The 16,073-nt window shown below is 39.0% G+C and overlaps 1 protein-coding gene across 1 annotated transcript; it reads left to right on the top strand.

Moving 5' to 3' along the window:
• Positions 1–951: 951 nt before the first annotated feature.
• LOC109475064 (C-type lectin domain family 4 member M-like) lies at positions 952–15,800 on the top strand. The gene is made up of 10 exons (XM_019775604.1): positions 952–991; positions 4,499–4,536; positions 4,664–4,999; positions 6,740–6,859; positions 7,314–7,482; positions 7,921–8,358; positions 12,770–12,908; positions 13,916–14,018; positions 14,858–14,969; positions 15,356–15,800. The coding sequence occupies exons 1-10, from the start codon at positions 952–954 to the stop codon at positions 15,373–15,375; spliced, it is 1,515 nt and encodes a 504-aa protein (XP_019631163.1). The 3' UTR covers positions 15,376–15,800.
• The last annotated feature ends 273 nt before the right edge of the window (positions 15,801–16,073 follow it).

Raw genomic sequence — 16,073 nt, 5'->3', positions numbered from 1 at the left:
AACACCAAGTACAAACTATATTTTTGTAATTTGTCGCATAAATGTATATCGATACTTTATCTTGTTCATGTAGTACGTTGCCTTGCTACATCATTACAATCTACTGCTAGTTCTTGATTGCTGCAAAACTGCATTTGCCCAGATTTCTATGGAATAATGAAATATCCATGCTTTTATACAGGAGGGACACGAATGGGGTACGTCTGAACATGACAACTGTTACTGTCAATTGGAAGGACCAGACCTTTTTCGTTTCTGCTATCATGTTGACTGCCTTAATGGTTCTGAGATTGTTCGTGACTACAAAGGTCTCTGGGACTGTTCAGGTGGCTTTTCAACAGGTAATGGTTGCTCAGGGTTAAAATTGTGTGCTGCTTTTAGTCAAATCCAACTGACTTATTGTGTCATACAACTCCGGTTCTTCCCAGAACAAATACAAGACAAGTTGGTAGTATAGTAGTAAGTTTTCGGAAAAGTTATAGTAATTACACTTTCCAGCGATAAATATCCAGTCATTCAACACATGTACATGTGAATACAATAATTGGTTCAAAGAATAAAATGTCCAGGCCCTTTTGTCTAAAACACATCAGTCTGATAAATGAATCAGAAATTTCAAACATGAGCTGTAAAAATCTAAGGCATTTTTACCTTTCTCAACTTCTTACTATACAAGATGACCTCTTCATAATATAATTATTGGTTTTGGCACGCGTTTGTTTAAACCAATTATATTCTGTGATGGTTCGTTAAACTTTGGTCTAGTAATGCTCTTTTTGAGTTGGTTATGATAACAATTTACATTTTGGTATTTTCTCCAAGATACCCAATATACATATAACTGAGCCTCGAATTAAACTACGTGAATACATATTTATTAGTCACCCATCTAATGTTTGAACTCATTGTCTCCGCACTGCATTAGCTGACAGCAGTGAGAAGCTCGCAGACATGAGCATGTTGAAGGACAGCCTTCTCAAGATACTGGAAGGTAACAAACGAGTTCTCTTAAGTATTCATCTGCCCATTCAGTAGATCTGCAGTCACAGCTTCAAACATTTACTGCCCGTTAAATCTCGCTTGAGAGGGGAATTAATAGATAAATCTCTTTATAGAAAACTACAAAGCCACAAAGTTCAGGTAAACGTCACTGGCTCATTCATGTATGCCCCAATTGTGTAAAATTGGGCATTTCAGATCATCAGGTACACTACATGGGGAGCCATACTCCTTTCTATGTCTTGTTTTAAAGCAAATTTGTTCGCATGGAAATGCAGTGGCTTGCTTTAATTTCTTGCAAGAGAAGGTTATCTGTTCTGGGCCATAGAGCATCTGATGATGTGGTGACTCCTATGTGAGGTACTCAAAGTCCAATGCAAAGTCTAAAACGTGAATTAAAAGTGTTCTAAACTCGATATTTAGATCAACAGATGAATCATTGTCCAATTATGGATCAACATTTTGACCCTCGTCGGCCACCTTTGACCTTTATTAGATTTCCATTTGGTTAGGGTGGAAATGCTGCATGTTTTTGTGGCATTCAAGTAGAAGTTACTGATTAAAGTTAACTATCATTTTTTCCAAATATTTTTTTCATATACCTTATCCATATCTCAACATTAATATATTTAGCACTTGCCAATTTAGACACCTTTAAACACCTCGTGCTTCGCACAGACATACTTTTAAAAGACAAATTTGGTCTGTACGCATTCAGCGAACAAAACTCTACGACATCCTGTTGAGGCTATGTCAAGTACTATAACAAGAACAAATATTTTTGATAATATAAAAAATGGCAAAAACATACCATTAGAATATTCATGAAGGCATAACTCAGGACTGGAATCCTTCAAGATAATGGTCTAAACGAGAGATTGTAGTGCAACTTGTCTTCTTTTCAACCATCTTTGTTGTAAGTTAGAATGATATAATCTGAGCAAGCACCACTTGACTAAAAATGGACTACAAAATTTTGACTTTTGGCATCCCTAGATGTGAAATATGACCTCTTTGTTGTTATATGGGAACAACATGGCAAATTGTTAACTTAGCACTTCACGGTAGGAGAGCAGACTACCTAGGCAGAACAATGGCCACTGTTCACACCTTTACCTGGCAGTGGCCTTCCTGCTAGACAAAGCTTGGCTTGGTTTTAAAAACAATACACAAACATGGTCACAAGTATGGGATGTGTATAGAGATCCTCTTTATCCTACAAGTGCAACATACATACCCTTGTGGTTTTACGAAAACTATGGTCATACCTATAAAAAATGTAACTTTTCAAATGTCAGAAGTGCATTTTGTGATCATGAAACTAAGAAAAACACGCATGTGTATAACTCACAACAAAAGAGACAACACCAGACAACCTAGATAATACCTCCTGGACCTCTTTAATGTTGGTTGCCACAAGTATATTCATATCTGAATCAGCCAGAAGTTCAAACTTGAACCCGTTTTTTGCTATTCACCAAAAGGTTTATTACAGATGTGTTGTCTGTTGATATGATAAAATCTCTGAACATGGAGGTAGAAAAATAGTCACATAATTGATGATGACATTTTGTACTACCCGGTCAACATGAATGTTTAGTGCTAAACCCAAAGTTGACATCGCCTGATACAAAACAGTGTCAGTCAGTGCCGAACAAAACAGAAGGGGCTAGTATTTGAAATTACAGCTCGTTTATTGGCTTGTCTTTTTATTTACCAGCAAGAGTAGTTTCTTCAAGTTTTGAATGTCTTCTTTTAAACGCAAGTTAGCAACTCATGGAAACCTGAGCATAGCGATCAGAATACTTTTAAGTACAATACTGGTTTCGTGGTTTGCAAAATGATAACTTCAGTTTCTGTAATAATTTATGATTAAGGAGGTTAAAATAAAATATCCAGAAATATGCCAACAGGAAAACGTTTTGAAATGGGGCCCATTGTTTGTTTTTTTACAATACACATTCTAGCTTGATTTTCTAGACAGCCAGCTATTCAGGCCATTTACACTCCACCGTGTGCCGGGTAGCAGCCTGGCCTAGTCCAGCGGCACCCCACCTGAAAAGTTTTCACACTAGGTGGAGAGGGAGCAATTTTTGAACAATGGGGAAAATCTGTGAAAATTCCGGTCGAAGGTGGTGGCTATGTGTTACTAGGGGAGCAAACGCCCATTTCAGTGGGAGCCCAGGAATTGACTTAACTTTACTGTGTATTTGTTTTAGTTGTTGATAGTGAATCAGATTTATTTTTTCAAACCAGCTTGGTGTTACTTGGTATTATACAGTGAATTGCTTTGTTACAGGAGAAGATTATCTTGACCTTGGGGTAGCTGATGATGAAGAGACTCCTGCTGTTGCAAAAGATAATTCTCTTGACCTCCGCAGTGATGCTGACGAAGGACTTATCAAACAGACAGGTTGCGAAGGCCATCAGGTAATTGGACTTGTCATTAAAAAAATGGCAAGCTTCAAATAGTAGGATTAAGAATTCACAAAACCGGCCTGGTGTGATGTGATGCATTTGTTCAGTTTTTATTTAAATTTGTCAGTGGTAAAAAACAGTAACACAGTAGCATCATATTTGCTACATGTATAACAATAATTGAAAATGTCATTGTTGGGCCTGCTTTACGTACAATACATTCAAGAAATCATTAATATCCAGATATAGTGTTAAGAACACTGCCTTTACTGTAGGACTTGCATGCTGAAAGAGTTCATGTTTTCTCACAGCTGGGAGAGCAGTGGGGTTCATCTGGTCAGAACTGCATATGTGGAGGATCGGGCCGCTTCTGCTATCCTGTTGTCTGTCTTCCCGGTTCTCAGATCAAACCTGACTCCAAAGGTCTCTTGAGATGCGAAGTTGATTCCTCCAAAAGAGACATAACAGGTAACATTGATACCGACGAAATGTTGGTGTATGACACATCCATTTAAATTAATAAATAAGATACTTTTTAAAAGGATGCTCTTATGTGTGTGCGCAGTCCAACTTTTCGACCTGCTGGCCGTTCCCGGTCAAACATGTCAAACAGTCACTATCTATACAGCTACTTAAATGCACTTCATCTTGACACGTCTTTTCTTGCTTGAATATAACATTAAAATCCTGGTATCAAATCAACATTCTCGTATCAAGGTATCTTCTCTGGATCGATAGCAATCATTCACTGATACATCAGTACACAGAAGACAAGCTTCTCAAAATTACCTTAACAGTTATATTCATGATCCACACTGAACGTCTCATTCCCTCAATGTAGTTCTATAAACTCCACCATTCTGATTCTTGTTCATGTGTCTAAACTCTAAGAGGAACAGAAAATAACCTGTTCTGCCACATCTTTTACATCGGAAGAACTATATAAAAAGCCTAGTGAATAAAATGCATATGGTTCCATGTATCCCCAAAGCCTAAATAATATCTAAGCATAAATGACCATATTTTGGATCAACCTAAAGAGTGGTAACATTATGACAGTTTCCTGTCTGTTGCATTTCAGGATCAGCTCTGGGCGTGACTAAAGGAGAAAACTTAAAGGTAGTTACCTTAAATGAGGAATCAAGGACTTAAAACGGTGCACATTTGTTGATTTGTTGGGCATGTGGGACTCTTCCTTATACGCTTCTCTGTTAAACTCATTACGTAATGCGGTGCTTGTTTCCAGCGGGATTTCGGCGTTTTCACAGGGGTTGTTGGCTTAGTCGGATTCGCGTTGGACCGCTTTGAGTCTGCACAAACAACCCAACAGCTCAATGAAATACAAGGTCAGATCCGGGAGTTGGACGGGAAGATAGAGACCTTGACACGAAGCGTCAGTGACCTGCAGCTGGGACAGCAGTACCTTCAACAAGTCGTCCTGTATGGGAGAGACGAACTGCGACTGAAGAACGTGCTAGACACTCTTTCTAGGATGCAAATCAGCAATGGGCAGTATGTGGGCAGCGACATACAGGGTTGGGCAGACAGCGTCCTCAGTCATAATTCGGATGGAATCAGAAATGTAGGTACACATTTTATCAGATACGAGGGGTGATCCAAAAGTTCTCGGCCTCTCCCAAAAAACGTGATGGTTGAAAAATTTTTCTTACACTATTTTTTAACATAGTCTCGTCTAACTTCAATGCACTTGGTCCAGCGATGTTCCAGCTTTCCTTTCCCTTGTGGAAGAATATTTCGTCTGAAGCCCTTAAAAATGCCTAAACCACATCAATGACGCCATCATCACCATGAAAACGTTGACCACGTAAGTGGAACTTCAGTTTAGAAAACAGGTAGAAGACCCACGGTGCTAGGTCAGGTGAATAGGAAGATTGGGGTAAGACTTCAAAGCCACATTCGTTTGCTGCTGCCACTGACCACTGTGCTGTGTGGACAGGTGCATTGTCAGCACGTCAACTCGGAGCTTTTCTCCCCTTTTCTCTGTATTGTTGCCCTCAACTGCCGCAATTCTGGTGCACAGTACACTCCATTGATGGTTTGACCCTTTTGCAGGGAGTCAATAATGATTACCCCCTCAGTGTCCCAGAAAACAGAGGCAAAAACCTTTTCAACGGGTAAAACTCGCTTGGAAATGCTGGGAACCATTCTTTATCAACTATTTGCTCTGCTTTTTTGATTCGGAGTGAAAGTGGTGAACCCATGTCTCATCTTGGGTTACAAATCGTTTGAGTAAGTTGCCTTGATGGACTGAATTCGTTCCTTGAAATGCCCAGCCTGATTAACTTGTGATGTTCAGAAAACATTCTAGGCACCCATCATGCAGACAGGTTGGTCATCCCCAGGATGTACGACAAAACATTATGAACTGTACCACAAGTCAGGCCAAAGAACCTGCTACATGTTGGACAGTTTCACATCGGTCATTTACTACCATGTGATGGATGGCCTCAACTGGATTGTCCATGGTGCTGATTTGTGGCATCCTGACATATGTTCATCTTTTGTGCTCTACTTGACGCGCTTAGAGCTAGCAACCCAATTCTTTGTGGTTAAATAAGAAGTGGAGTCATCACCAAGTGACTTGATCATGTCTTTATGGATTTCCCTAGGAGACATAGCTTTTTATCGATACACTTGACCACAGCACACGCTTCTGGTGCGGCCATTTTGTGATTTGCCCTCACCTACCCAATTTTCACAAGGCGTCACGTGCTAATTAATGAATGTAAAAATTTGCATTTTTGTGGGCAGTGATGTAAGACGTCATAGTATACAGTTATACCAAAGAACTGGAGTTTGACCTTTATTTTCTAGGTGAGGCCGAGAACTTTTGGATCACCCCTCGTACTTCCGAAGACGAGATGCATGCAATGGGTGTCCAATACTTACTGTCCCTTGGTCGTGTCTGTCAGTGACTGCATTCCCCCCCCCAAAAAAAACGCCCCACTCCAAGCCACATTATTGTCAAGTTACGTCTATTGTCTTTTTTAGTGTGTTGCACTGAGAGAGTAAACTAGTCCCGATGAATTCACTTGGAATTGTTCTTCAATTTTAGACTTTTTAGATACATAGTATCACCAGCTTAAAGTTAAAGATGGTTGACTTCAGTTTACTTTATCTTTCCTAAAGGAACATTTTGAAGAAATCTTCTAACGTGCGATGTTGGTGTGATGTGTAATCAAGGTGTACGGTGAAGCTATCTGCAGAGCATTAAAGACTTGATGAAAACTCAGGATTCTTGGTAGCGTGTTGTTTGCTTCAATTCTTGTCCAATTTCTTTTATTGTCTTTTGCTTTTGCAGGTATTGCAGAATCTGTTAAACATGGTAAAACCACGATCATCGGTTTTCGGGGGCAAGTCTCTGTTCAAAATATATCATCAACAACTGTACAAAGGAGACCTGGAACAGTATGGCATAAAGGTATGCATCCTTTTTCTCTTTTTTTTTTTGACTTGGCATGCGAGTTGTACCCTTCGGAGACGTAACGTGGAAGGGATATATCCACATGTTTTACTATCATATAAATACATTTTTACATTACATATTTAAGAAATCATACAGCCATTAGAACGGGAAAGAGACAAGATGCACAAGAATACTGACTGTGATGAAATGTTTTGCACCTACCTAAATTAACAATCTGATAAATCTCTGGGAGATATCTAAAAGTCTTAACACATACCCTAATTCCCCTTCTGGTCAGCTGGGATACTCAGAATGTATAGTACAAAAGGGAAATTTATCTCATACATATAGTTGGAAGCTCAAAGCAACAAGTAAGAACCGGGTTTGAAAGTTACAAGTTTGCGAATTGCCATGAATTGGATTTTGTCCATACTGAGTATTAGAAATGGATGTTGATTTTCTCATGTAGATGCGCAAGAAGACTGGACAGGTATACGGACTGATCGGAGGTGGATACTGTGCATGGATTGCAGCTCTGCGAATCAAGGGGCGTGAAGGTGAAATTCCAGCTAAGGTACGAGAGGGGAAAAGAGAGCTCAGCAGTGTGAAACTAAGCCTGCAAGAATATATGGTTTATGGTAAGTCTGATGATGGGATGAGAATCTTTTCGCATGTTTATGCTTCAGAACTTTCTTCTAAAAGACATAATGCTGTGATAATGTGTTTATCAACTGATTGAATTTTTGTCAAGAAATTCCCCCAAAGCATTCAAAAACACTGAGTTGAATTTGACCTTCCAGTCATATCAGTTTAGTTCTTTTTTGTAACTGCTGTGTTTGTAAGGTTGGACATGCACTCCTTTTAAAGACATTCTGTGTAGAGGTAGAACAGGGACAAACTGATTGTCTAAAGAGAGCACTTAGGATGAATTCAAAGTAACAGCACATTGGCAGTATTTCTACTTGCAGGAAGATATATACTTTTATAAAAGAGGTTGTAGGTTGAACCAATTATGCCCACAGAGGTGAACTGTGTTACTGTAATGTTGTAACAGGCTTTTACATGCTCTGCTTCAGGTACATGCAAAGACGGTGATCAACTGAAGTACAGGAAGTGCTACAGAGCATTTAGCATTCACAAAACCTGGACTGACGCATCTGCGTACTGCAAAAACCGGGGAGCAGGTGGAAATCTTGCAATGCCAAAAGACAGAGACACTAATCGTTTCTTGATTCAGTTAAAAAATGATAAAAGCTCTCATTGGGGATTTTGGTTCGGATTGAATGATAGACAGAGGGAAAGAAAATGGAAATGGAATGATGGCACGTCTCTCGAGTCTTACAATTACTGGTCATCAAACGAGCCAAATAACGGGGGTAAAAATTGGTGGGGCACGTATAAAAATCCCGAAGACTGTGCAGAATATTTTCGGAAAAATCACAGAAACAGCGGCTGGAACGATGCCAAATGTAACAACTTGAGGTACTTCATCTGTGAGAGGTCCCCCAACAACGGTAAGTGTACAAAATACAATTCAACTCTCTTTTTATCAGATATCAAGACAAGCAGTGAATCACATGATGAAGAATTAGCAGAAATAGTTCCGTACTATTAGTGCTACTGTACGCGAGGGATCAAACAAAACATCTTATATACCTCCATTAAATATGTAACTTACAATTTTTGTAAATGCTTATTGTAGGATTCGCCTTCTAAGTATTGAGATAAGGTCATAATTACCATAATTCATTATGGCCTCGCCACACATAGTAAATTGTGTTCTCTGGTCGTCGTATTCTTCTTCTCCTGCTTACATTTCGTTAAATGGATTCGATTTCTTCATTTTGGGGCTAAATAACATGAAATTTGGCATGCAGGTAGAGTGGGCAAATATCCCCAGGCGTTTTTTGAGGCATTAAAATTGTTTTAATTGGGTATTTGCCATTTTTCAACAGATCACATCATCCGAAATTCGGTATGGGTATGCTTTTTTCTATGCCAAATAGTAAAGTATAATTATGCACTTACTGTATAGCAATGACGCATCAGTGAGGAATGCAGAGAGTAGCAGCCAATAGACATGCAGCTTTCAAGAAGGCAGCAGAACATAGTTTTTACAGAGCATGTGTAATGGCAATTGTCTTGATACTTTCACCGCTAAAGAACCATCGATTATTACATCCGGTTAAGGTACTAAGGTACTATCCGGTAATTCTTCTACTCGCCTATTATTGGTAGCAATGATCCGGCGTTTACATTGTAGGTGGACAATACTTAATACATGTAGATCTTCTTAATAGTCTCTGTCACCACAAAGTAGAATTGTTATGGAAATCAGCATTTGGAACAGGATATACTTTTCGAAAAGTTTGCATAATTTTTGGCATGTAGATATCTTAGACAGAGATGTACACAACAATATACAAACTATGTAAATAAGGACTCAATTTGCATACTTAAGAAGTACTTTTTATTGTACATTATTGTACATTATGGGCTTTCATACATGTTGTACATTTAAGGCCATTTTGATTTGATATTATGTGGATGACATCCGCGTGCGCATGAATTTTCGGCCGTTTCCAAGAAAAAGCTGTAAATCTGTACAAAACTGGTGCAAAATGAGCAAATTTATACCTTAAGTTGCAAAAAAATTGGAAACAACACCAATGTCGTAGAATGACAAAATCAAATGAAAAAGACGAATATGTAAAGAAATTAATTTCAAGAGTAGATTATTCGCCATACCATACTCTGTGTCATTTATTTAGCCTTCATGGCAATCATAACAAGAGTTCAACGATCTCATACCTTCGCAAAAATCTTTATGACTGACAAATTATAGATCCCCCCTTATCTAACAACTGGGATCATATTTTGATGAGCTATATCAGATAATCTTATTCTCAACCAAAAGACAGTCTTATATTAACAATGTCATTCCAGCATTTCCTTATAAATCATGCAAATAAGGTCCTGATACATTATGTTTAATGATGTTTACCTTCACTGGACTTTCAAATACCACACGGATAAAATTTCAAGCAGTTATCATTACAGAATTATAACATTTTCTCATTAACTATGCAAATTAAGTCCTCATTTACATAATTGATATCTGCCTGTGTTTCTTTCCTCAATTACCAATGTCACAAGCTTCAATAGTCCTATCATGAAATGCAGCTGACTTATAGAATTTCTCCATAAATTATGCAAATTAAATCCATTTTTGCATAATTGTCACATAATTATATGAATCATCACGTGAGCTACCTACATACCAAAAATCACGACGATCCATTAACCGGTTCTTGAGTTATCCTCTTTTGAATATTTTCAAACAAATAGCCCTGCAGTTCCAGAACAAGCCGCAAGGAGACCCAAACTCACGTCACTTCTTTCCTAGCACAAGAGCTACCTACCAGTTAAATTTGGTTACCCTAGCTTGCCTGGATCTTGAGATATCAAAACCGAAAGTTCAGCTACAGTACCATAGCAAGCCGCCAGGGGGCCCAAAATCTAATCAGTTCGAGCTCTCATCAAGACCTAGCCATCTACTAAATATCAAGATAATCCATATACTACTAGTAAGCTTTCTCGAGTTATGCTGTTGACAGACAGACAGACACACACAGACACACGGCCAGGAAAACGTTGACAGGACCATCTTGTCAATAATAGAAAATTTTGCGCTAGTGACAGGATGGTCCTGTTAATTATAGAACATTTTGAACTATTAAAATAGTGCTAATTTTCTGTTATTGGCAGGATGCACTTTCATTTTCGCGCTGAGAATTGAAGTAAAATCGCACGGTTCATTTTGCGAGCCTCATATACATAATTTATTCGAACTAAAGAAAACGATATTTTCTTTAGTTTAAGAGCAGATACAAAATTTCCATGTGATGGCAGTGACTTAATTGCACTGCGCAACTTGTATATGAATGTGAATTTGTTGCAGTCATAATATTTTAGTGCTCTCTTTATCACAGGCCACAAAGACTAAAGCATGGCATAGCATTGCATAGCATGGTTTGTAAAACTGCACAAGGAACCTTCCAAACACTCAAACACCTTAACACCCATTAAACCGGGCACAATAAAAACGTGCTGAGGTATGTGCCTACTTTACGCTTATGCCAAATTTCATGTTATTTGGCCCAAAAATGGCAGAGTTGAATCCCTTCAAAGAACTAACAGGAGAAGAAGGAGAAAAAGAAGAAAAGTGAGGGAAAACAATATGTCTTTATCACGTAGTGGTTGAGCCATAAAAACAATATGACTTTACCCCATAGTGGTGAAGCCATAATAAGGCAAAACCCAAACCTCTGCTTTGAGAGTAGAATAAGTCACTTTGGTCATATTACAATATACGACCTACAGAAATCTATTAAACAATTTGGCATACGCCACTTCAAAATGGTATAAAATGGGACTTTGGAGCTGTTTTTATAGCAGAATATCTTGTATTTGGTGTGTGTGGCAATCGGTGTTACGCATGACTACTTTGATATGCGTAACCTGTTTTCCAGGTAAGGGTTGTATGATGGTGATGATACTTGATAGGGTTGTACATGCTGATTTGGTGCTAAAGCGACGGTCACAACTCGCCGTACGTGCTTCTGCGTGCTGTCTACGTGCAAAAACGTGGGCAAACGTACGGCATCCGTGTGTGGTGAGTACCACCTCCGTACGGAATACTACGGATTTGGGAGCACGCAGACACGCCGTAGAACCTTAAATGCATGTAATACTTTTTCTACGTGCGGTCTGCGGATTTACCACCCGTGCGTGCGAGTACGTGCGACGCGCGTGCCCCGTACAGCCTATGAGCGTGCAACGTACGGACTCCGTGAGTCTAACTTCACTATTCTCACGTACAATTGCTGTACGGACAGCGCACGAAGCACGTGAGTGCCACGCACGGTGCTTGCGTCATCCGTGCTTACTCCTCACTTCCCAGTTGACCTGCTCAATGACCACGCAGAACACACGTGCACCATACTAGGTGCTCCGCACGTGCAACGCACGTGCAACGCACCTGATTTCTACAGTATATAAAGACGACTTGACGGGCGACTGCCAACTCGTCTCCAAGATGCCCAGGAAGGCTCAGAAGAAGACTACCAGACAAGATCCAAAGAAACGGGCCGCGGAAGACACCAGGGCGGCTAGTGATGATGAAGTTAACAGGAGGTGCACGCACTTACAACGTGCGAGTGAGTAAGGAAATCGTGCGCACGCCGCACGTGTAGGTACGGCCTGCACGCGGCAACGTGGCAATCGCACAGAGATCGTACGTTGTAAGCACGTACAACTCACTTACCACTTGCGCAACGTACGATGCACGCAACCGCTGACGGCCATGGGTGTCGTGCAGACTACGTACGTACGTACACCTTGCGAGTGACGTAGTCCCTCGGCCGGCCACCCTACGTTTGCAGAAAAAACGTAGCAGACGTAGCCACGACAAAAAACGTACGGACAAAAAGCACGCACGGCGAGTTGTGACCGTCGTTTAAGATAATTGGGTCAAATTCAGTAGAATTCTTAAGCAGATATTTGGTTGTGTTGCAAGATAATCTCCAAACACGAAGATGATGGCATGGATAGGTGATCTACAAACAGATACAGGGTGGCGTTGATGTTTTCTTTAAGCTGATATAAAAGCATAATTGGGGTTCTAATAAAACCTGTCAGAGCTTATCCAATCATAACTGCTAATGACGTTAATCGTTGCAGTAAACATTGCGAACGAACTGTCAAATATGTGCAAGCATGTAATGAAACATTTGATACAGCAGAACATCGACAAATTATTAGAGTTACACAATTCTGACTTAACGCACTATAACTATCTAGCTGGGAGTCTAGTACGTTAATGAACCAGTAAATTTATCATTACTCTTTATTACTTTCGTACAGGGATAAAAAACCACGTGATCTCCCTGGATGTAAGGGACTCAAAGTATGCTGGGACAAACGACAAGATCTCCTTTCGGATTCTTTCGTCCAACCGCTGGACCAATTGGTATCAGATTCCTGGTTCATTCTCCCGTGGGAGGTAAGAACAATGCATTTAGAAACGTATATGCTATTTGGAAGTGTTTGAGATGGGATGTTATTTATTGTTAAGAAAACTAAACCTACTTCTTTAACCGAAAAGCTTAAGAACATGACCCACTTTTTTTTTTGCCTCTTGACATGCAGGAGAGAGATTTTTAAATCGTAAGAATTCCAATTCCTCTCGGATGTAAAGGACGGTGATGTTTTCTGTTTTTGACAGTTAATAGTTAGCATAATTGTAATTTTGTAGACTTGTCGAAAGGCTAGCTAAAGGTCCATGTTTGATATTCACATCTGACTAATCACTACATTTTGAAAATTTTCTAGCTTTTTATAAACCCACATCAAAAAAACAGGGGTCCGCTTGGACCACACGCATCTATTTATGTGTGCCAATTCAGCGTTTTGGATCGGAAAAAACTGTCTTCCATGAGTTTGTTTGTATATATGTCGTACAACTTTTTTCTAAGTTTTTACAGGATTGCCTCATTGTATGGAAGTTATATCAGGAAGTTTATGTGCTGTCCATTTAGGTCCAAACGGACCACAGCAAAATATGTTCCTTATTGTCAGAATCAAGTATTTACTTTCTAGAAAAAAATATTGTTAAAGAAAGTTTTTTTTTAATTTTGCATGAATTATAGTTATAAGAACTATTTACAGATTAACGAACCGATATGGGTACAACAATGACAGAAAGAGCGAACGGTTTCAGTATTCTAAATAATATCTAGCTATTTTACCAATTTGCCAGATTCATAAAATATTTAGTTTAAGAGTAAATAAAGTTGGTCTTTAGAAAATAACCCTAAACGCTGCTGTCCTTCTTTGATTTGAGAACTTTATCATAGATTTTAGTGATTTATCTAATAAGGAAACATGATCTTTTTTGACAAATGTTAATTACGGACTTCGAAGAACTTTTATTCTCACACAACTAATGAAAGGAAGATATATAAAGATATATTGAAAAAAACACATTCTCGTTGTTTTGTATGATTTCAGAACTAAAACAGCAGATATCACACCGACCTTCTTTGGAAACTTTGGAAGACCCGACAAAATTGAACTGAAAACCAGCGGCGGAGACGCGCTGGAACTTGATCAGGTAAGTTTTGCAGGTTAATTGTAATCAAATTCTCATTGGATAAAGAAATGAAAAAAATCATATTTAAAGAAAAATATTCCCGCCTTATTCCTGATTTTAGCTCATTGACAATATTTGGAAATATCTTATGTCGTAATATCTTTCACCCGTTACATTTATATTATATTAGCCGAGAAAGAGTCCCCCCTATAATTTTATGGGGTATTGTTTTTGGATGCCTCTGTCTTTCCCTTGGGACGACGAAGGTCAATGTCAATTCCGATTCTCCTATAAAGTGGCTCTACTAAATGCAGCAGAATCTATGGTTTTCGTATTTTGGTTTCCTTGCAAGTTCGTGCCCGTATGCTAATTGCAAGTACATGTTACATGAAGATGAAGGATAGACAATGGATTACAATAAATAATATGTGACTACTCTAACACTAGTTTCTAACTTATTGGGCTCTTTTTTCGAGACAGTGAAAGGCGCACAATCCCACTTTTCTATAATGTGTGGGTGTTGTGATGTTCAGGACATGATGTGGTCTAAGTAATTTGCTGGCAAATAGTTTTTCATGTCAGGAAAACAGTGGTGTGTTTTTAATCTAACTACCAGCGTGTGCTGGGGTGGTGTGGTTGATAGCTTTCCATTTTCACATCTGTCAATATTTCTTTGTTGTATGTTTTGTAATCTTTGTTCTTCGTGGCTTTTTAAAAGCTTATCATTCACACTAATTCATAACAAATAGATTTTTGTCAGTTTTGTTCTTTCGCATCTTCTTTTTAGACTTGGAACTATTACTCCGCAGCAATTTGCTACTTAGGGTCCCCATTTTTATTAATGGACAAATATTTTTCAGATTCGCCTGTACAATGGATACACGTATGAGACCACCCGTTTCCGATGTAACTGTAAGCTTTCCAAGGACAGGGGAGAAGGCGCCCAATACAAGATAGTTGGTCGCTATAATGGTGAGTTGTCTGGCATCATTATTTAAAAGTCGTTATGGACATATATAATGTTCAAAGCGGCATCGCTGTTTTGATGCTGTTTAGCACAGTGGTCGGTCACTCGGGCAAACATCGCATTACTACTATAGCTAGGGGGGTCGGGTTACCAACGTGGCCGCACGGGAGTCCGGCGGGGGGGGGGTTGGGTAGCTGACGATAACGGTTAAAATTTAAAAGTAATTGCCAAGAAAAGTAAATTACTCGTCAGAATAAAATCAGTGAATATTAGTCTTTCGTTGTCTTTCCTCAACTTTTTGCTTCCGATTGCGATATATTGCCAATTAAAATCAGAATTTCAATAAAAAATTATCTTTTCAACCAAACGATTCTTTTTTTTTTCTTCCCAGTAGGTTGGATTGGTCGTTAAACTGGACGGAAACACTGCCGTGAAGATGTCGACGGAGCTTCACGAGATATGTGATTTTCTGACATTGATCGCTTGCGCAATCACCTTACTCCTTGTTCTAACTTCTGTTATTATCTACATACAGGTGCAATGCGGCATTTTGTAAGTCCCGTTTCTAATGTTTAAGATTTGACAAAGTGATTTTGGGCCCTCGAGAAATTTTATGTTTAAGAAGCTATAGTCACAATTTCAGCTTTAAACAACCTTTTTTCTAAAAAAAGTTTCCTAGCAGCACCTAATGGAACTGCGTTTATAACGTATATTCCGTTAATAGATTGACTGATTGTTAGGATGTAGTTAGCTATGAGTTATGTAAATCATACGTAAATAATTTTATCAGGTTGGTAAACGAATTAATAGCAACGTTCTTTCTCAACCTTTTTTTTCACGAGCCAAAGTTTCAATGACCGTTACGTTTGTCATCTTCATCAGGGCAATGCTGACTGGTTTACTGTGCACTGACGCTAAATGTTACTTGGTGCATAGTGCACTAAAAGTGTTACATAGTTCACAGTGCACTGTTACTTGGTTCACAGTGCACTTATGAGCTAGTTTTTTTTATTGTCAACAATGGATTTCCGAACGTAGTGCAATTGTGTGTCTTAGAAGAACACAAAGAATTACCAAAGGATTACCAAAAAGCCCGATCTGAATAGGGT

The sequence above is a fragment of the Branchiostoma belcheri genome, unplaced genomic scaffold (genome assembly GCF_001625305.1).
Source record: "Branchiostoma belcheri isolate BF01 breed outbred unplaced genomic scaffold, Haploidv18h27 scaffold322, whole genome shotgun sequence".
NCBI lineage: Eukaryota > Metazoa > Chordata > Leptocardii > Amphioxiformes > Branchiostomatidae > Branchiostoma > Branchiostoma belcheri.
The sequence above is the reverse complement of the archived record's forward strand: the minus strand, read 5'-3'. Positions and strand labels throughout refer to the sequence as shown.